Genomic DNA, 22,752 nt, shown 5'->3' with positions numbered 1-22,752 from the left:
ATTGACAATTGAGATGTACAAACTATGGCTTAAGGGGACGACAAGCGGATAAGATGCAATCTATAATTTTTATTAAGACATTAATGAGCAAGCGACGACGGATGTAGTCAATATAACTATTCGTTCAGCACTTTTGAAATGTACAGCGACAGATTTCAGAACACGGGCCGTTCGTTCTTAACAGTATTCTCCCTGTAGCAGTCAGAACCATATGATAAATAAAGGGGGCATATAAACAGACAATGAAAGCTCTTACAATATTCAATAATTACATTTCTTTAAAACAGGTTGTAGGCTACATGTGCACCACCAAGTTAGAACAGTAGGTGAAATTAAGAAACGCTAATAATTTGGTTAATTTTCGCGAGGCACATGGAACGCTGTTTGGTTCTTTGCGTGTCAAGAAAGATATAGGTCCTATAACACTATTTGATGCGTTACATAAGCTTTTAATTTGACACATCAAATAACACGATTCTACTATAGGATGTTGTGTGTGTGCAAGCCAAGCACCACAACTACTAAAGTTAGGTATTTTCCAAGGATCACCTGAAGTGCTCAGTTGTCTTTTCCCCAAACAATTTGATTTGCTGGTTTTAAGCATTAAACTTTCAAATAGCCCTTTGTTGACTGTTGCTGGGTGTTATCGTCCACCATCAGCACCACCCTGTACCCTACCTGTCCTAAGCGCTCTCCTCGCCCCTTACACTAAGTCTGAATCTGTCTTGCTTGGTGACCTAAACTGGGACATGCTTAAACCACCTGACCCATTCCTAAAGCAATGGAACTCCCTAAATCTTACTCAGATTATTACCAATCCCACAAGGTATGACTCCAAACACCCAGAAAAGGCTACTCTCCTCGATGTTATCCTCACAAATAATCCTGATAGGTATCAGTCTGGTGTTTTCTGTAATGACCTTAGTGATCACTGTTTTACAGCCTGTGTTAGTAATGGCTGCAAAGTGAAACAACCTGTCCTGATTTGTCATAGACGCTTGCTAAACAACTTTAATGAGCAAGCCTTCCTTCATGAACTGACCTCGTTCCTCTTTCACCCCAGCTGCCAAACTAACCCATGCTAGATTACAGAGACATAATTTATAGATCGACAGGTAAGGGTGCTCTCGAGCAGCGAGATGTTCTTTAACATTCGGCCATCAGATTTTTCACCAATGCTCCTTATAGGACACATCACTGCACTCTATACTCCTCTGTAAACTGGTCATCTCTGTAAATCTGGTTGATGCTTTTTTATAAAACCTTCTTTAGGCCTCACTCCCCTCTATCTGAGATATCTACTGCAGCCCTCATCCTCCACATACAACATTCTGTTAAAGGTCCCCAAAGCACACACATCACTGGGATGCACACTACACAACATACACTTAGTATTACTCTCTTAGCTACAGTATACATATCTCCCTGGCTTATTACATCATTTATACAGCAGCATACAAGACATTTTTGGACTCACCTTGTGAAGGAGGTGCAGCGGTCGTTCTGGACAAATTTTGCCATCAAAACTTTGTCATCATAGTCTGGCAAAGAAACCAACGTTCGTGGTTAGCCACTGATTCCTTCCAAACGACTCATTGTTGAATTTGCGATTTCCAACTTGTGTCATGTTTATGTCCAATGGCCGATGAGCACCGATACGTTTTATCTATTATTTCTCTTCATATGACAAGGATTAAAATGGATTTGCCAGTAGATTGTCGACGTGATGACAACAGATGATGACTGATAGCTGAGATTTTGAAAGTAAGATGTTGACATGATGAGTCCAATCAAAACGACTGGAGATAGAATGTGATTTGATGTCATTCTATCTGTGGCCAATGACCTTGAGCCTTCTTGGATGGGCACTTCTAATATTACTCTATGGCAGAACACAAGGGGCTAACATTCTAACCTTAGACTTGGGGATGATGTGACAGAAAACTGAGCCAATCAGGCGCATTGCTCTGTATTTTCTGCTGGCTTGCCACACCACCACAGAAAGCACTGGGCCACCAAGCACTGGGCGAGGCTGAAACACCTGCATTTTGGAACTGTCTTACTCAAGAAAACAAAAAAGGGACCATGTTTGTATGCAGCTTTATTAACTCAATGACATTAAAAAAATAATGTTTTACTTTATTTGCAAACTGATATGTATTAATGCCAAAATAACATGCATTAAACAGCAAGTCCCTCCCCAACTGCCCTGAAGGATGCCACAGATCGGGAGGAACCAGCATACTGACTTGATGAACCAGTGATTAATGTCTCCTGTCTATCTTCTAGGTCTAAGACTGCTGGGCATCGGGAGGAACCAGTATATTGACTTGATGAACCAGTGCAGGTCTTCCAAGGTAAGAGCATCTTAAACATAATTAAATAATATCCTTATTTATGTTTGTCAACATGTACTCTAAGTGATGAAATACTTAGACAATACTATGGTTATGATACCCGCAACACACAGATTGTTTTTAATTCTAGATGTTTTCTAGGGACTAAACATTGCAGTGAGCTTTCTGAAAAGATTCAGTTCCTCTTTTTAGTTGAATACACTTGTCTGGCTGTGGAGACAGACTTTCACTAAACCTCGGCCAACACTGCTGACTAGATGTCCGCTGATGTAAAAACGACTTGAAAAATACATTTTATTGATTGAATTACTTTACATAACATACCTGTGTCGTCTCTTGTCAGAAATTCTTCCGTAGGAAAACGGCGCGAGATCTGCTCCCCTCCAAGCCAGTAGAGATCTCTGTAGAGCCGTGGTGGGTGGCTCAGACCGGATACATCACAGAGGATGACATCAGGGTGAGAACCGCATGGTGACCCTTGAACTCTTATGGCCATTCAATTGTTTTGTTTTTTTATTCAGAAGAGACAACATACCATAAACACACAGCCAAACACCAACTGATTGGTTTTCCTGTCACTATGCCAACCGTCCCCTGCAGAGTTAGGCCAAGGTGTTTGATGGGGTTGATGTCAGGCCATCCTATGACGGTGCCACGTTGAAAGTCACTAGATCTTCAGTAAGGCCATTCTACTGCCAATGTTTGTCTATGGAGATTGCGTGGCTGTGTGCTTGGGGCTGAAATTGCCAAATGTACTAATTTGAAGGGGTGTCCACATACGTTTGTATATATAGTGCACATAATGTACTAATGTGAATGGGTGTCCACATACTTTTGTATATATAGTGTACATAATGTACTAATGTGAAGGGGTGTCCACATACTTTTGTATATATAGTGTACATAATGTACTAATTTGAAGGGGTGTCCACATACTTCAGCTAAAACAAATAAAGATTAAAGACATGTTTAAATCATTTCATTTGTACATGTTTTAAACCATTCAAATACACTACCAGTCAAACCTCTGGACACACCTACTGTTCAAGGGTTTTTCTTAATTTTACTATTTTCTACATTGTAGAATAATAGTGAAGACGTTAAAACTATGAAATAACACATATGGAATCATGTAGTGTGCAAAGCTGTCGTTAATGGAACGGGTGGCTGCTTTGAAGAATCTGAAATATAAAATATATTTTGATTTGTTTAACACTTGTTTGGTTACTACATGATTCCATATGAGTTATTTCATAGTTTTGATGTTTATACAGGGCTGTGAATAGTGTAGCTTGTCCCTGAGCTAGTGGATTAATGGTTCTTACCTCTCTTATATTGAACATTACACCGGGCTGTGAATAGTGTATCCTGTCCCTGAGCTAGTGGATGAATGGTTCTTACCCCTCTGCCTGATGGAGGTACTGCATGTTGGTTCCAACCTTAAAGAAAGTTGCCAGGTCTGTTAGGAAATGTCTTTGTCCCACCATCTGGATGCCAAGTCTGGTTAGGAAATGCCTTTGTCCCACCATCTGGTTCCCAGGTCTGGTTAGGAAATGCCTTTGTCCCACCATCTGGATGCCAGGTCTGTTAGGAAATGCCTTTGTCCCACCATCTGGATGCCAGGTCTGTTAGGAAATGCCTTTGTCCCACCATCTGGTTGCCAGGTCTGTTAGGAAATGCCTTTGTCCCACCATCTGGTTGCCAGGTCTGTTAGAAAATGCCTTTGTCCCACCATTTGGTTGCCAGGTCTGTTAGGAAATGCCTTTGTCCCACCATCTGGTTGCCAGGTCTGTTAGGAAATGCCTTGTCCCACCATCTGGTTGCCAGGTCTGTTAGGAAATGCCTTTGTCCCACCATTTGGTCAACGGCCGTTTTGTGCTGCGCCAGAAACTCTAAATGGGAAGATGGGTATTTTATTTTAATTTAACCTTTATTTAGTCAAGTAGGTTAAGAAAAAAATATTGTTTACGGTGACGGCCTACCCTGGCCAAACCCTCGTCTAACCCAGACGACGCTGGGCCAATTCAATTCATATTATTATATTCCTCCTTTCATTTACAAATCTCATGACGTGACTCTGAGACTTGGCTGTATCTAGGGGGATTTGTATTTATGGAAGCCTGCTAGCAAGCAACATTTTGGCTAGCCAGCAATTGCTGTGAATTTACCAAAAATGATTTGAAATAACAATTGAGGTAGCTACAGTAAGTATTCTAACTCAAAACTTAACTACTACAAACTCATTTAAATGACAATAAATAAAGGTTAACTTGTTCTTCGCTGTCCAGTGGCAGCACATGTGGGTGTTTGATTTGCGGACTCATAACATGTTCAGCGTCTCGTTAACGTGTTCAGCGTCTCGTTAACATGGTTAGCGTCTCGTCAGTTTAAAGAGTACTTCTGGGTCACGGAATGTTTGAAATGTTCTAAATAAAAGTTCCCCACGTAATAGTAGAGATGTGTCAACCATTCATGATTTATGGAAAAAATGGTCTTAACATTGATTCATATCTGTTCATATTTAAGTGAACATTTTATTTAAATGAAGGTTTTAAAACATGTCCCAAAGTCAAATGCCAATCACTGTATATAGAATACAGATTGGCTTAGAACAATAACTGTTTTGGGTGCAGCAGTGAATGTATTGTTGGGAATACCCAGTAGGGTCTGTAGAAGGTATGTACAGCGCATTCGGAAAGTATCCCTGGACTTTTTCCAAATTTTGTTATGTTAAAGCCTTATTCTCAATTGGATTAAATTGTTTTTTTACAGCCTCGATTCTTCTACATAGGATGTGAATTTGAATCCATTTTATAATTAGGCTGTAACGTAACAACATGTTGAAAAGGGAAGTGGTCTGAATACTTCCTGTATGCCCTGTACATCTGATACTAGGCACTACCTATCTACATCTGATACGAGGCACTACCTATCTACATCTGATACTAGGCACTACCTATCTACATCTGATACGAGGCACTACCTATCTACATCTGATACTAGGCACTACCTATCTACATCTGATACTAGGCACTACCTATCTACATCTGATACGAGGCACTACCTATCTACATCTGATACTAGGCACTACCTATCTACATCTGATACGAGGCACTACCTATCTACATCTGATACGAGGCACTACCTATCTACATCTGATACTAGGCACTACCTATCTACATCTGATACGAGGCACTACCTATCTACATCTGATACGAGGCACTACCTATCTACATCTGATACGAGGCACTACCTATCTACATCTGATACGAGGCACTACCTATCTACATCTGATACGAGGCACTACCTATCTACATCTGATCGAGGCACTACCTATCTACATCTGATCGAGGCACTACCTATCTACATCTGATCGAGGCACTACCTATCTACATCTGATCGAGGCACTACCTATCTACATCTGATACTAGGCACTACCTATCTACATCTGATACGAGGCACTACCTATCTATATCTGATACTAGGCACTACCTATCTATATCTGATCTGAGGCACTACCTATCTACATCTGATACGAGGCACTACCTATCTACATCTGATACTAGGCACTACCTATCTACATCTGATCGAGGCACTACCTATCTACATCTGATACGAGGCACTACCTATCTACATCTGATACTAGGCACTACCTATCTATATCTGATACGAGGCACTACCTATCTACATCTGATACGAGGCACTACCTATCTATATCTGATACTAGGCACTACCTATCTACATCTGATACTAGGCACTACCTATCTACATCTGATACTAGGCACTACCTATCTACATCTGATACTAGGCACTACCTATCTACATCTGATACTAGACACTACCTATCTACATCTGATACGAGGCACTACCTATCTACATCTGATACGAGGCACTACCTATCTACATCTGATACTAGACACTACCTATCTACATCTGATACGAGGCACTACCTATCTACATCTGATACTAGGCACTACCTATCTACATCTGATCGAGGCACTACCTATCTACATCTGATCTGAGGCACTACCTATCTACATCTGATACTAGGCACTACCTATCTACATCTGATACTAGGCACTACCTATCTACATCTGATACTAGGCACTACCTATCTACATCTGATCGAGGCACTACCTATCTACATCTGATCGAGGCACTACCTATCTACATCTGATACTAGGCACTACCTATCTACATCTGATACGAGGCACTACCTATCTACATCTGATCGAGGCACTACCTATCTACATCTGATCGAGGCACTACCTATCTACATCTGATCGAGGCACTACCTATCTACATCTGATCGAGGCACTACCTATCTACATCTGATACGAGGCACTACCTATCTACATCTGATACGAGGCACTACCTATCTACATCTGATCGAGGCACTACCTATCTACATCTGATACGAGGCACTACCTATCTACATCTGATACTAGGCACTACCTATCTACATCTGATCTGAGGCACTACCTATCTATATCTGATACTAGGCACTACCTATCTATATCTGATCTGAGGCACTACCTATCTACATCTGATACGAGGCACTACCTATCTACATCTGATACTAGGCACTACCTATCTACATCTGATACGAGGCACTACCTATCTACATCTGATACGAGGCACTACCTATCTACATCTGATACTAGGCACTACCTATCTATATCTGATACGAGGCACTACCTATCTACATCTGATCTGAGGCACTACCTATCTATATCTGATACTAGGCACTACCTATCTACATCTGATACTAGGCACTACCTATCTACATCTGATACTAGGCACTACCTATCTACATCTGATACTAGGCACTACCTATCTACATCTGATACTAGACACTACCTATCTACATCTGATACGAGGCACTACCTATCTACATCTGATCGAGGCACTACCTATCTACATCTGATACTAGACACTACCTATCTACATCTGATCGAGGCACTACCTATCTACATCTGATACTAGGCACTACCTATCTACATCTGATCTGAGGCACTACCTATCTACATCTGATCTGAGGCACTACCTATCTACATCTGATACTAGGCACTACCTATCTATATCTGATCTGAGGCACTACCTATCTACATCTGATCGAGGCACTACCTATCTACATCTGATCTGAGGCACTACCTATCTACATCTGATACTAGGCACTACCTATCTACATCTGATACTAGGCACTACCTATCTACATCTGATACCCAGGACACTACCTATCTACATCTGATACGAGGCACTACCTATCTACATCTGATACGAGGCACTACCTATCTACATCTGATACTAGGCACTACCTATCTACATCTGATACGAGGCACTACCTATCTACATCTGATCGAGGCACTACCTATCTACATCTGATACTAGGCACTACCTATCTACATCTGATACGAGGCACTACCTATCTACATCTGATCGAGGCACTACCTATCTACATCTGATACTAGGCACTACCTATCTACATCTGATACTGAGGCACTACCTATCTACATCTGATACTAGGCACTACCTATCTACATCTGATCGAGGCACTACCTATCTACATCTGATACTAGGCACTACCTATCTACATCTGATCGAGGCACTACCTATCTACATCTGATACTAGGCACTACCTATCTACATCTGATACTAGGCACTACCTATCTACATCTGATACTAGGCACTACCTATCTACATCTGATACTAGGCACTACCTATCTACATCTGATACTAGGCACTACCTATCTATATCTGATCGAGGCACTACCTATCTATATCTGATACGAGGCACTACCTATCTACATCTGATACTAGGCACTACCTATCTACATCTGATCGAGGCACTACCTATCTACATCTGATCTGAGGCACTACCTATCTACATCTGATCGAGGCACTACCTATCTACATCTGATACGAGGCACTACCTATCTATATCTGATACGAGGCACTACCTATCTATATCTGATACGAGGCACTACCTATCTACATCTGATACTAGGCACTACCTATCTACATCTGATACTAGGCACTACCTATCTACATCTGATACGAGGCACTACCTATCTATATCTGATACGAGGCACTACCTATCTACATCTGATCGAGGCACTACCTATCTACATCTGATACTAGGCACTACCTATCTACATCTGATACTAGGCACTACCTATCTACATCTGATACTAGGCACTACCTATCTACATCTGATCGAGGCACTACCTATCTACATCTGATACTAGGCACTACCTATCTACATCTGATACTAGGCACTACCTATCTACATCTGATACTAGGCACTACCTATCTACATCTGATACTAGGCACTACCTATCTACATCTGATACTAGGCACTACCTATCTATATCTGATACTAGGCACTACCTATCTATATCTGATACTAGGCACTACCTATCTACATCTGATACTAGGCACTACCTATCTATATCTGATACTAGGCACTACCTATCTATATCTGATACTAGGCACTACCTATCTACATCTGATACTAGGCACTACCTATCTACATCTGATACGAGGCACTACCTATCTACATCTGATACTAGGCACTACCTATCTACATCTGATACGAGGCACTACCTATCTATATCTGATACTAGGCACTACCTATCTACATCTGATACTAGGCACTACCTATCTACATCTGATACGAGGCACTACCTATCTACATCTGATACTAGGCACTACCTATCTACATCTGATCGAGGCACTACCTATCTATATCTGATACTAGGCACTACCTATCTACATCTGATACTAGGCACTACCTATCTACATCTGATACTAGGCACTACCTATCTACATCTGATACGAGGCACTACCTATCTATATCTGATACTAGGCACTACCTATCTACATCTGATACTAGGCACTACCTATCTACATCTGATACGAGGCACTACCTATCTACATCTGATACTAGGCACTACCTATCTACATCTGATACGAGGCACTACCTATCTACATCTGATACTAGGCACTACCTATCTACATCTGATACGAGGCACTACCTATCTACATCTGATACTAGGCACTACCTATCTACATCTGATACGAGGCACTACCTATCTACATCTGATACTAGGCACTACCTATCTACATCTGATACGAGGCACTACCTATCTACATCTGATACTAGGCACTACCTATCTACATCTGATACGAGGCACTACCTAACTACATCTGATACGAGGCACTACCTATCTACATCTGATACTAGGCACTACCTATCTATATCTGATACGAGGCACTACCTATCTACATCTGATACGAGGCACTACCTATCTACATCTGATACTAGGCACTACCTATCTACATCTGATACTAGGCACTACCTATCTACATCTGATACTAGGCACTACCTATCTACATCTGATACTAGGCACTACCTATCTACATCTGATACTAGGCACTACCTATCTACATCTGATACGAGGCACTACCTATCTATATCTGATACGAGGCACTACCTATCTACATCTGATACTAGGCACTACCTATCTATATCTGATACGAGGCACTACCTATCTACATCTGATACTAGGCACTACCTATCTATATCTGATCTGAGGCACTACCTATCTACATCTGATACGAGGCACTACCTATCTACATCTGATCGAGGCACTACCTATCTATATCTGATCGAGGCACTACCTATCTACATCTGATACTAGGCACTACCTATCTACATCTGATACTAGGCACTACCTATCTACATCTGATACGAGGCACTACCTATCTACATCTGATACGAGGCACTACCTATCTATATCTGATCGAGGCACTACCTATCTATATCTGATACGAGGCACTACCTATCTACATCTGATCTGAGGCACTACCTATCTACATCTGATCTGAGGCACTACCTATCTACATCTGATACTAGGCACTACCTATCTACATCTGATACGAGGCACTACCTATCTATATCTGATCGAGGCACTACCTATCTACATCTGATCGAGGCACTACCTATCTACATCTGATACTAGGCACTACCTATCTACATCTGATACTAGGCACTACCTATCTACATCTGATACTAGGCACTACCTATCTACATCTGATACTAGGCACTACCTATCTACATCTGATACTAGGCACTACCTATCTACATCTGATACGAGGCACTACCTATCTACATCTGATACTAGGCACTACCTATCTACATCTGATACGAGGCACTACCTATCTACATCTGATACGAGGCACTACCTATCTACATCTGATACGAGGCACTACCTATCTACATCTGATACGAGGCACTACCTATCTACATCTGATACTAGGCACTACCTATCTACATCTGATACTAGGCACTACCTATCTACATCTGATACGAGGCACTACCTATCTACATCTGATACTAGGCACTACCTATCTACATCTGATACTAGGCACTACCTATCTACATCTGATACTAGGCACTACCTATCTACATCTGATACTAGGCACTACCTATCTACATCTGATACTAGGCACTACCTATCTACATCTGATACTAGGCACTACCTATCTACATCTGATACTAGGCACTACCTATCTATATCTGATACTAGGCACTACCTATCTATATCTGATACGAGGCACTACCTATCTACATCTGAACGAGGCACTACCTACAGTGCCTTGAGAAAGTATTCGGCCCCCTTGAACTTTGCGTCCTTTTGCCACATTTCAGGCTTCAAACATAAAGATTTAAAACTGTATATTTTTTTGTGAAGAATCAACAACAAGTGGGACACAATCATGACGTGGAATGACATTTATTTGATATTTCAAACTTTTTTAACAAATCAAAAACTGAAAAATTGGGCATGCAAAATTATTCAGCCCCTTTACTTCAGTGCCGCAAACTCACTCCAGAAGTTCAGTGAGGATCTCTGAATGATCCAATGCTGACCTGAATGACTAATGATGGTAAATACAATCCACCTGTGTGTAATCAAGTCTCCGTATAAATGCACCTGCACTGTGATGGTCTCAGAGGTCCGTTAAAAGCGCAGAGAGCATCATGAAGAACAAGGAACACACCAGGCAGGTCCGAGATACTGTTGTGAAGAAGTTTAAAGCCGGATTTGGATACAAAAAGATTTCCCAAGCTTTAAACATCCCAATGAGCACTGTGCAAGCGATAATATTGAAATGGAAGGAGTATCAGACCACTGCAAATCTACCAAGACCTGGCCGTCCCTCTAAACTTTCAGCTCATACAAGGAGAAGACTGATCAGAGATGCAGCCAAGAGGCCCATGATCACTCTGGATGAACTGCAGAGATCTACAGCTGATGTGGGAGACTCTGTCCATAGGACAACAATCAGTCGTATATTGCACAAATCTGGCATTTATGGAAGAGTGGCAAGAAGAAAGCCATTTCTTAAAGATAAACTACACTTTTTATGGTTAAAGTTTGCCACAAGCCACCTGGGAGACACACCAAACATGTGGAAGAAGTTTCTCTGGTCAGATGAAACCAAAATTGAACTTTTTGGCAACAAAGCAAAACGTTATGTTTGGCGTAAAAGCAACACAGCTCATCACCCTGACCACACCATCCCCACTGTCAAACATGGTGGTGGCAGCATCATGGTTTGGGCCTACTTTTCTTCAGCAGGGACAGGGAAGATGGATGGAGTCTAATACAGGACCATTCTGGAAAAAAACCTGATGGAATCTGCAAAAGACCTGAGACTGGGACGGAGATTTGTCTTCCAACAAGACAATGATCCAAAACATAAAGCAAAATCTACAATGGAATGGTTCAAAAATAAACATATCCAGGTGTTTAGAATGGCCAAGTCAAAGTCCAGACCTGAATCCAATCGAGAATCTGTGGAAAGAACTGAAAACTGCTGTTCACAAATGCTCTCCATCCAACCTCACTGAGCTCGAGCTGTTTTGCAAGGAGGAATGGGAAAAAAATTCAGTCTCTCGATGTGCAAAACTGATAGAGATACCCCAAGCGACTTACAGCTGTAATCGCAGCAAAAGGTGGCGCTACAAAGTATTAACTTAAGGGGGCTGAATAATTTTGCACGCCCAATTTTTCACTTTTTGATTTGTTAAAAAAGTTTGAAATATCAAATAAATGTCGTTCCACTTCATGATTGTGTCCCACTTGTTGTTGATTCTTTACAAAAAAATACAGTTTTATATCTTTATGTTTGAAGCCTGAAATGTGGCAAAAGGTCGCAAAGTTCAAGGGGGCGAATACTTTCGCAAGGCACTGTATCGACATCTGACCCAGGACACTACCTATCTACATCTGACACCCAGGACACTACCTATCTACATCTGATACCCAGGACACTACCTATCTACATCTGACCCAGGACACTACCTATCTACATCTGATACCCAGAACACTACCTATCTACATCTGATACCCAGGACACTACCTATCTACATCTGATACCCAGGACACTACCTATCTACATCTGACCCAGGACACTACCTATCTACATCTGATACCCAGGACACTACCTATCTACATCTGATACCCAGGACACTACCTATCTACATCTGATACCCAGGACACTACCTATCTACATCTGATACCCAGGACACTACCTATCTACATCTGACCCAGGACACTACCTATCTACATCTGATACCCAGGACACTACCCATCTACATCTGATACCCAGGACACTACCTATCTACATCTGATACCCAGGACACTACCCATCTACATCTGATACCCAGGACACTACCCATCTACATCTGATACCCAGGACACTACCTATCTACATCTGATACCCAGGACACTACCTATCTACATCTGACCCAGGACACTAACTATCTACATCTGACCCAGGACACTACCTATCTACATCTGACACCCAGGACACTACCTATCTACATCTGATACCCAGGACACTACCTATCTACATCTGATACCCAGGTCACTACCTATCTACATCTGATACCCAGGACACTACCTATCTACATCTGATACCCAGGACACTACCTATCTACATCTGACACCCAGGACACTACCTATCTACATCTGACACCCAGGACACTACCCATCTACATCTGATACCCAGGACACTACCTATCTACATCTGATACCCAGGACACTACCTATCTACATCTGACCCAGGACACTGCCTATCTGACACCCAGGACACTACCTATCTGATACCCAGGACACTACCTATCTACATCTGATACCCAGGACACTACCTATCTACATCTGATACCCAGGACACTACCTATCTACATCTGATACCCAGGACACTACCTATCTGATACCCAGGTCACTACCTATCTACATCTGATACCCAGGACACTACCTATCTACATCTGATACCCAGGACACTACCTATCTACATCTGATACCCAGGACACTACCTATCTGATACCCAGGACACTACCTATCTGATACCCAGGACACTACCTATCTACATCTGATACCCAGGACACTACCTATCTACATCTGATACCCAGGACACTACCTATCTACATCTGATACCCAGGACACTACCTATCTACATCTGACCCAGGACACTACCTATCTACATCTGATACCCAGGACACTACCTATCTGATACCCAGGTCACTACCTATCTACATCTGATACCCAGGACACTAGCTATCTACATCTGATACCCAGGACACTACCTATCTACATCTGATACCCAGGACACTACCTATCTGATACCCAGGACACTACCTATCTACATCTGATACCCAGGACACTACCTATCTGATACCCAGGACACTACCTATCTACATCTGATACCCAGGTCACTACCTATCTACATCTGATACCCAGGACACTACCTATCTACATCTGATACCCAGGACACTACCTATCTACATCTGATACCCAGGACACTACCTATCTACATCTGATACCCAGGACACTACCTATCTGATACCCAGGACACTACCTATCTATATCTGACCCAGGACACTGCCTATCTACATCTGACCCAGGACACTACCTATCTACATCTGACCCAGGACACTGCCTATCTGATACCCAGGACACTACCTATCTGATACCCAGGACACTACCTATCTACATCTGATACCCAGGACACTACCCATCTACATCTGATACCCAGGACACTACCTATCTACATCTGACCCAGGACACTACCTATCTACATCTGACCCAGGACACTACCTATCTACATCTGATACCCAGGTACACTACCTATCTATATCTGATACCCAGGACACTACCTATCTACATCTGATACCCAGGACACTACCTATCTACATCTGACCCAGGACACTACCTATCTGATACCCAGGACACTACCTATCTACATCTGATACCCAGGACACTACCTATCTACATCTGATACCCAGGACACTACCTATCTACATCTGATACCCAGGACACTACCCATCTACATCTGATACCCAGGACACTACCTATCTACATCTGACCCAGGACACTACCTATCTGATACCCAGGACACTACCTATCTACATCTGACCCAGGACACTACCTATCTACATCTGATACCCAGGACACTACCTATCTACATCTGATACCCAGGACACTACCTATCTACATCTGACCCAGGACACTACCTATCTACATCTGATACCCAGGACACTACCTATCTACATCTGATACCCAGGACACTACCTATCTACATCTGATACCCAGGACACTACCTATCTGATACCCAGGACACTACCTATCTACATCTGACCCAGGACACTACCTATCTACATCTGATACCCAGGACACTAACTATCTGATACCCAGGACACTACCTATCTACATCTGACCCAGGACACTACCTATCTACATCTGACCCAGGACACTACCTATCTACATCTGACCCAGGACACTACCTATCTACATCTGATACCCAGGACACTACCTATCTGATACCCAGGACACTACCTATCTACATCTGACCCAGGACACTACCTATCTACATCTGATACCCAGGACACTACCTATCTACATCTGATACCCAGGACACTACCTATCTACATCTGACCCAGGACACTACCTATCTACATCTGATACCCAGGACACTACCTATCTACATCTGATACCCAGGACACTACCTATCTACATCTGATACCCAGGACACTACCTATCTACATCTGATACCCAGGACACTACCTATCTACATCTGATGCCCAGGACACTACCTATCTACATCTGATACCCAGGACACTACCTATCTACATCTGATACCCAGGACACTACCTATCTACATCTGATACCCAGGACACTACCTATCTACATCTGATACCCAGGACACTACCTATCTACATCTGATACCCAGGACACTACCTATCTACATCTGACCCAGGACACTACCTATCTACATCTGACCCAGGACACTACCCATCTACATCTGATACCCAGGACTCTACCTATCTACATCTGACCCAGGACACTACCTATCTACATCTGATACCCAGGACACTACCTATCTACATCTGATACCCAGGACACTACCTATCTACATCTGATACCCAGGACACTACCTATCTACATCTGATACCCAGGACACTACCTATCTACATCTGATACCCAGGACTCTACCTATCTACATCTGACCCAGGACACTACCTATCTACATCTGACCCAGGACACTACCCATCTACATCTGATACCCAGGACTCTACCTATCTACATCTGACCCAGGACACTACCTATCTACATCTGACCCAGGACACTACCCATCTACATCTGATACCCAGGACACTACCTATCTACATCTGATACCCAGGACACTACCTATCTACATCTGACACCCAGGACACTACCTATCTGATACCCAGGACACTACCTATCTACATCTGACCCAGGACACTACCTATCTACATCTGATACCCAGGACACTACCTATCTACATCTGATACCCAGGACACTACCTATCTACATCTGATACCCAGGACACTACCTATCTACATCTGATACCCAGGACACTACCTATCTACATCTGACCCAGGACACTACCTATCTACATCTGATACCCAGGACACTACCTATCTATATCTGATACCCAGGACACTACCTATCTACATCTGATACCCAGGACACTACCTATCTACATCTGACCCAGGACACTACCTATCTACATCTGATACCCAGGACACTACCTATCTGACACCCAGGACACTAGCTTACTGACCCAGGACACTACCTATCTAGATAGGAGTTACCCACTGACTTTGTCATCTGGAATCTGTGCAGGTTCCCACCAGAAAAGTCTAAATGTTATACCACACTACAAAAATAAAAAAAGATTCAGCTCGCTAGCTAGACTGATCTCCAGCCTGAAGTTGCTGTGTTCATTTTATGTGTTTCTTTCTCTTCTGGTAGATGAAGTGTGTGGTTTCCCCCTCGTTACCTGCTTCCTCCTCTCCTCCTCCTCTCTCCCTCCACCCAGCTAACGTCTGTCTGTGTCCTCCCTCTGTCCTGTCTGATTTCAGATCTGTTCGGTGGCAGAGAGGAAGGCGATCGATAAGATGATAGATTCAGGACCCCAACTGGCTGGATCAATGGAGTACAATGTGGTGCTGAGTGAGTGGATTGTATTCTTGTCTGTCTCTGTGTGTATGTTCATCCCAGCTCACTGCTAAATGGCCCAGTGGTCTGGATAAATGGTAGTCGCTCGCCATCAGTGTGTTTGTCTTGGGGGAATTGGAAAACAGTTTAGTGTGATGAGATGCCTTCCCTGTCATTACGGCCTATTGTGGCTCTGGTGGAAGGTTAACAGGTAGGAGGGAAGAGAGTACCAGGTAGGAGGGAAGAGAGTACCAGGTAGGAGGGAAGAGAGTACCAGGTAGGAGGGAAGAGAGTACCAGGTAGGAGGGAAGAGAGTACCAGGTAGGAGGGAAGAGAGTACCAGGTAGGAGGGAAGAGAGTACCAGGTAGGAGGGAAGAGAGTACCAGGTAGGAGGGAAGAGAGTACCAGGTAGGAGGGAAGAGAGTACCAGGTAGGAGGGAAGAGAGTACCAGGTAGGAGGGAAGAGAGTACCAGGTAGGAGGGAAGAGAGCACCAGGTAGGATGGAAGAGAGTACCAGGTAGGAGGGAAGAGAGTACCAGGTAGGAGGGAAGTGGGTGTCGGAGTGTCGGGGTGGGTGGTCGAGTGACCAGTAAGATGGGAGCCTGGAGACGATGGGCAAGATGCAGGGGCATCTATGCTCTGTTCTATGTTTATTGAAGATTGGGAAAGATGTTGGTTAGAGGTGCATATTCTGCTGTGCCATAACAGAACTTATTCTGGTGTGATACGTTGTAAATGCTTCCTTAGCGCTAATACTTTGTTAGCGCTTTTTCATCGTTTTCACATGAATATGTTAATCTGATCATGACTTCTCTCTCCTTCAGGTCTGTACAACAGGGGATACATCTATCTAGACGTGCCGATCTCTGATGACAGCTGCATGTCAGGTACTCTACATTATGAACTGAGTGGTTCTAGCCCTTAATGGTGATTGGCTGAAAGCTGTGGTACAGCATATCGCTTACATGTCTTTGTGGGAGGTACCACACCCCGCACAGACCCCCTCGCCCACTAAGCGTCGTCGAGATATGTTGAGTTTCCTTGTAGGGCCTATTTGTCGGGGGAACTGTGAAGCCTGCTGTATATCCTACTGCCTGTTTTTGTTTGAGTCTTATTAAAGAATGTGAAAAAATGTGTCTCGATGCTGCTTTTCATGACATCATGCATAGCTGCTCTTCATATGGCCTAAACCAGGGCCTCAGACCCCAATACCAGGGGCTCCTACCCCAATACCAGGGGCTCCGACCCCAATACCAGGGGCTCCGACCCCAATACCAGGGGCTCCGACCCCAATACCAGGGGCTCCTACCCCAATACCAGGGGCTCCGACCCCAATACCAGGGTCTCCTACCCCAAAACCAGGGTCTCCTACCCCAATACCAGGGGCTCAGACCCCAATACCAGGGGCTCAGACCCCAATACCAGGGGCTCAGATCCCAATACCAGGGGGTGACAGGGACCTGCATATCATCGTATTTTGGTCTGAGAAAACAATAAATGAAAAAATCCTGCAATTCTTTGTCCTAAAGTAGTGCACTATACAATAATATTAATTTGTCCTTTTACATGACTGGAGACATAGGGCTCCGGTCTAAAGTAGTGCACTATACAATAATATTCATTTGTCCTTTTACATGACTGGAGACATAGGGCTCCGGTCTAAAGTAGTGCACTATACAATAATATTCATTTGTCCTTTTACATGACTGGAGACATAGGGCTCCGGTCTAAAGTAGTGCACTATACAATAATATTCATTTGTCCTTTTACATGACTGGAGACATAGGGCTCCGGTCTAAAGTAATGCACTATACAATAATATTCATTTTCTACCTCATGAATTAGCAACATGACAAGAGACTCTGATATTGACATACTTGAGATTAATAAAATGAACCATGTGTTAAATGCAACCAATACCTTCGACCAATTAAAAAAAAACTGTATACATAGATTGTTGGTCTACAATATGAGGAGGAAATTGTTGTTCACCATCTTCCCAGTGGCGACGCTCACTAATCCATGTTCCCAGTGACGTCACTGACAAACAATGGAATCCGAATTTATACTCTCTGGTGCATGAAGGTTACACCTACAGACAGGAACCACAAATAAGTCAGGAAGTGAACCGAATATGATGCTTTCGAGGTCGCATAACTCTCCAAATTATCCTGGATACGTGGTTCTTTCAGCCCCCGAACATCAACTGGCTCCCGGCATCCTTTCAGGCATCATGGCTTGGGGAGAAGGTCAGAGGCATTGGAGGAAAGAACATTTTCCCCCGTAGGTAAACTCAACAAAGAAAGTGCTTGTTGAATGAACCATAAACCATGAACCTGCACCGGTGGAACGATTTAAGACACTAACAGCTTACAGATGGTAGGCAATTAAGGTCACAGTTATGATAATTTAGGACACTAAAGAGGCCTTTGTCTCTGAAAAACACCAAAAGAAAGATTCCCAGGGTCCCTGCTCATCTGCATGAACGTGCCTTAGGCATGCTGCAAGGAGGCATGAGGACTGCAGATGTGGCCAGGGCAATAAATTGCAATGTCCATACTGTGAGACGCCTAAGACAGCGCTAAAGGGAGACAGGAAGGACAGCTGAATGTCCTCGCAGTGGCAGACCACGTGTAACAACACCTGCACAGGATCGGTACATCTGAACATAACACCTGCGGGACAGGTACAGGATGGCAACAACAACTGCCCGAGTTACACCAGGAAAGCACAATCCCTCCATCAGTGCTCAGACTGTCCGCAATAGGCTGAGAGAGGCTGGACTGAGGGCTTGTAGGCCTGTTGTAAGGCAGGTCCTCACCAGACATCACCGGCAACAACGTCGCCTATGGGCACAAACCCACCATCGTTGGACCAGACAGGACTGGCAAAAAGTGCTCTTCACTGCCGAGTCGCGGTTTTGTCTCACGAGGGGTGATGGTCGGATTCGCATTTATCATCGAAGGAATGAGCTTTACACCGAGGTCTGCACTCTGGAGCGATTTGGAAGTGGAGGGTCCGTCATGGTCTGGGGCGGTGTGTCACAGCATCATCGGACTGAGCTTGTTGTCATTGCAGGCAATCTCAAGACATCCTCTTCCCTCATGTGGTAACCTTCCTGCAGGCTCATCCTGACATGACCCTCCAGCATGACAATGCCACCAGCCATACTGCTCGTTCTGTGAGTGATTTCCTGCAAGACAGGAATGTCAGTGTTCTGCCATGGCCAGCAAAGAGCACGTCTGGGACCTGTTGTTCCATACATTTAATAACAGACTCACAAACACAGGCAGGCAATAGGCTTCACCTGGCTTCACAGCTTTCCTGGGAAACTCAAAAGTATTGTAGCCTCACGCGGATGAAAGAGTAGCGGTGGAAGAAATTCTCTGTAAAATATTACACGTTGTGGTGGTGGTGCTTCGGGGTATATCACGGATATGACAAAACAAATGGCTGTTTACTGCTCATTTCAATGGTGACCAGGTTCTAACAGCAATAAGGCATGTCTGGGGTTTGTTGTACATGGCCAATATACCACGGCTAATGGCTGTATCCAGGCGTCCGCTTTGCGTAATGCATAAGCACAGCCCTTAGCCGTGGTATATTGGCCATACACCACACCCCCTCGGGCCTTACTGCTTCATTATATTGTTTATCTATTTGCTATTGTGCACTTCAGATCTGTTTTCCAGAGGAGTTTACAAGCACACACCTCTTCCTTCCTGTTTATCTTATAGTGTGTCAGTGGTGTATTCATCAAGGGATCATGGTAATGGCAGCGGAGATCATGGGTAATGGCAGCGGGGATCATGGGTAATGGCAGCGGGGATCATGGGTAATGGCAGCGGGGATCATGGGTGATGGCAGCGGGGATCATGGGTGATGGCAGCGGGGATCATGGGTGATGGCAGCGGGGATCATGGGCGATGGCAGCGGGGATCATGGGCGATGGCAGCGGGGATCATGGGCGATGGCAGCGGGGATCATGGGCGATGGCAGGGGGATCATGGGCGATGGCAGGGGGATCATGGGCGATGGCAGCGGGGATCATGGGCGATGGCAGCGGGGATCATGGGCGATGGCAGCGGGGATCATGGGCGATGGCAGCGGGGATCATGGGCGATGGCAGCGGGGATCATGGGCGATGGCAGCGGGGATCATGGGCGATGGCAGCGGGGATCATGGGCGATGGCAGCGGGGATCATGGGCGATGGCAGCGGGGATCATGGGCGATGGCAGCGGGGATCATGGGCGATGGCAGCGGGGATCATGGGCGATGGCAGCGGGGATCATGGGCGATGGCAGCGGGGATCATGGGCGATGGCAGCGGGGATCATGGGCGATGGCAGCGGGGATCATGGGCGATGGCAGCGGGGATCATGGGCGATGGCAGCGGGGATCATGGGCGATGGCAGCGGGGATCATGGGCGATGGCAGCGGGGATCATGTGTAATGGCAGCAGGGATCATGGGTGATGGCAGAGGGGATCATGTGTAATGGCAGCGGGGATCATGGGCGATGGCAGCGGGGATCATGTGTAATGGCAGCAGCTCCTTGATCTAAATCAGATAATGGAGGGCAAGGAGAAAAAATTGGGTCTGTGAAGAGGCCACGCAACATTACCATCTATAACTGGCTGAGGGCTGTGTAGAGGCCCCACAGCATTACCATCTATAACTGGCTGAGGGCTGTGAAGAGGCCCCACAACATTACCATCTATAACTGTCTGAGGGCTGTGAAGAGGCCCCACAACATTACCATCTATAACTGGCTGAGGGCTGAGTGTTGGTTGTTCACTTGCCGGTCGGTTGCCATTGACAACCCTTTATGTATTTTTGTTGCCTCCATCTCTCTCCCAGTCCTCCCCCCCGGAAGGCTTTGTAATTATTTTATTATTTTATATTATATATGATCTATTAATTAATACATTACTGTGTTTCCCAGTGCCCCCCCTGGAAGGCTTCGTGATGAACAGGGTCCAGGGAGACTACTTTGAAACCCTTTTGTACAAAATATTTGTTTCCATCGACGAGCAGACAAATGTGTCCGAGGTAGGTGAAACAATATTATGCCTCAGCCTCGTTGGACCGTCCAGGTCTTGATCATATTCCATTTCATACCGTAGGAGCTTTCAGGATGCTCAAACGAAGATAAGAAAATATAACGATAATTATTTAACCATGTTGTTTATTGGTGTGTTTTCTTATTGACTTTATTAAAGTGATTTCAGCCCATTTGGTCTTGATCCTCATCCTCTGGTCGTTCTGTTCCAGCTGGCTAATGTTCTGGAGATTGACTTGGGCCTGGTGAAGGTATGTATCTACGGCGATATAGATCTGTTACATTGTCCATGGCGGCGGTCACCAACCTTTTATGAGATCACTTTCACAGTCAAGAAGCAAGCCGAGATCTACCGCTTAGAATCTTTTTAAAAAATGACTTAAAAATATATAACATTCACCAAATAAAAACAGTTTCGTAAGAATGATGTTTGTGTAGTAGCCCTAATACATTATCACAGCATATTGACTACTATATGCCTTCCTAAATACATTATCACAGCATATTGACTATATGTCTGGTCTAATACATTATCACATCCTATTGGCTATATGTCTGGTCTAATACATTATCACATCCTATTGGCTATATGTCTGGTCTAATACATTATCACATCCTATTGACTATGCCTTCCCTAATACATTATCACAGCATATTGGCTATATGTCTGGTCTAATATATTATCACAGCATATTGACTATATGTCTGGTCTAATACATTATCACAGCATATTGACTATATGTCTGGTCTAATACATTATCACATCATATTGACTATATGGCTGGTCTAATACATTAT

At 44.0% G+C, this 22,752-nt stretch overlaps 1 protein-coding gene across 1 annotated transcript in view; it reads left to right on the top strand.

Moving 5' to 3' along the window:
• Nucleotides 1-22,752, top strand: part of LOC135551664 (protein FAM91A1) — a 117,982-nt gene that overhangs the window by 21,293 nt on the left and 73,937 nt on the right. Inside the window, exons 5-10 of the mRNA XM_064982842.1 lie at nt 2,290-2,357; nt 2,701-2,814; nt 16,816-16,906; nt 17,718-17,780; nt 21,838-21,944; nt 22,167-22,205. Of these exons, the coding sequence (XP_064838914.1) occupies nt 2,290-2,357; nt 2,701-2,814; nt 16,816-16,906; nt 17,718-17,780; nt 21,838-21,944; nt 22,167-22,205 (482 nt within the window). The remainder of the gene's footprint in view (nt 1-2,289; nt 2,358-2,700; nt 2,815-16,815; nt 16,907-17,717; nt 17,781-21,837; nt 21,945-22,166; nt 22,206-22,752) is intronic.

The sequence above is a fragment of the Oncorhynchus masou genome, chromosome 13 (assembly GCF_036934945.1).
Source record: "Oncorhynchus masou masou isolate Uvic2021 chromosome 13, UVic_Omas_1.1, whole genome shotgun sequence".
Lineage (NCBI taxonomy): Eukaryota > Metazoa > Chordata > Actinopteri > Salmoniformes > Salmonidae > Oncorhynchus > Oncorhynchus masou.
The sequence above is the reverse complement of the archived record's forward strand: the minus strand, read 5'-3'. Positions and strand labels throughout refer to the sequence as shown.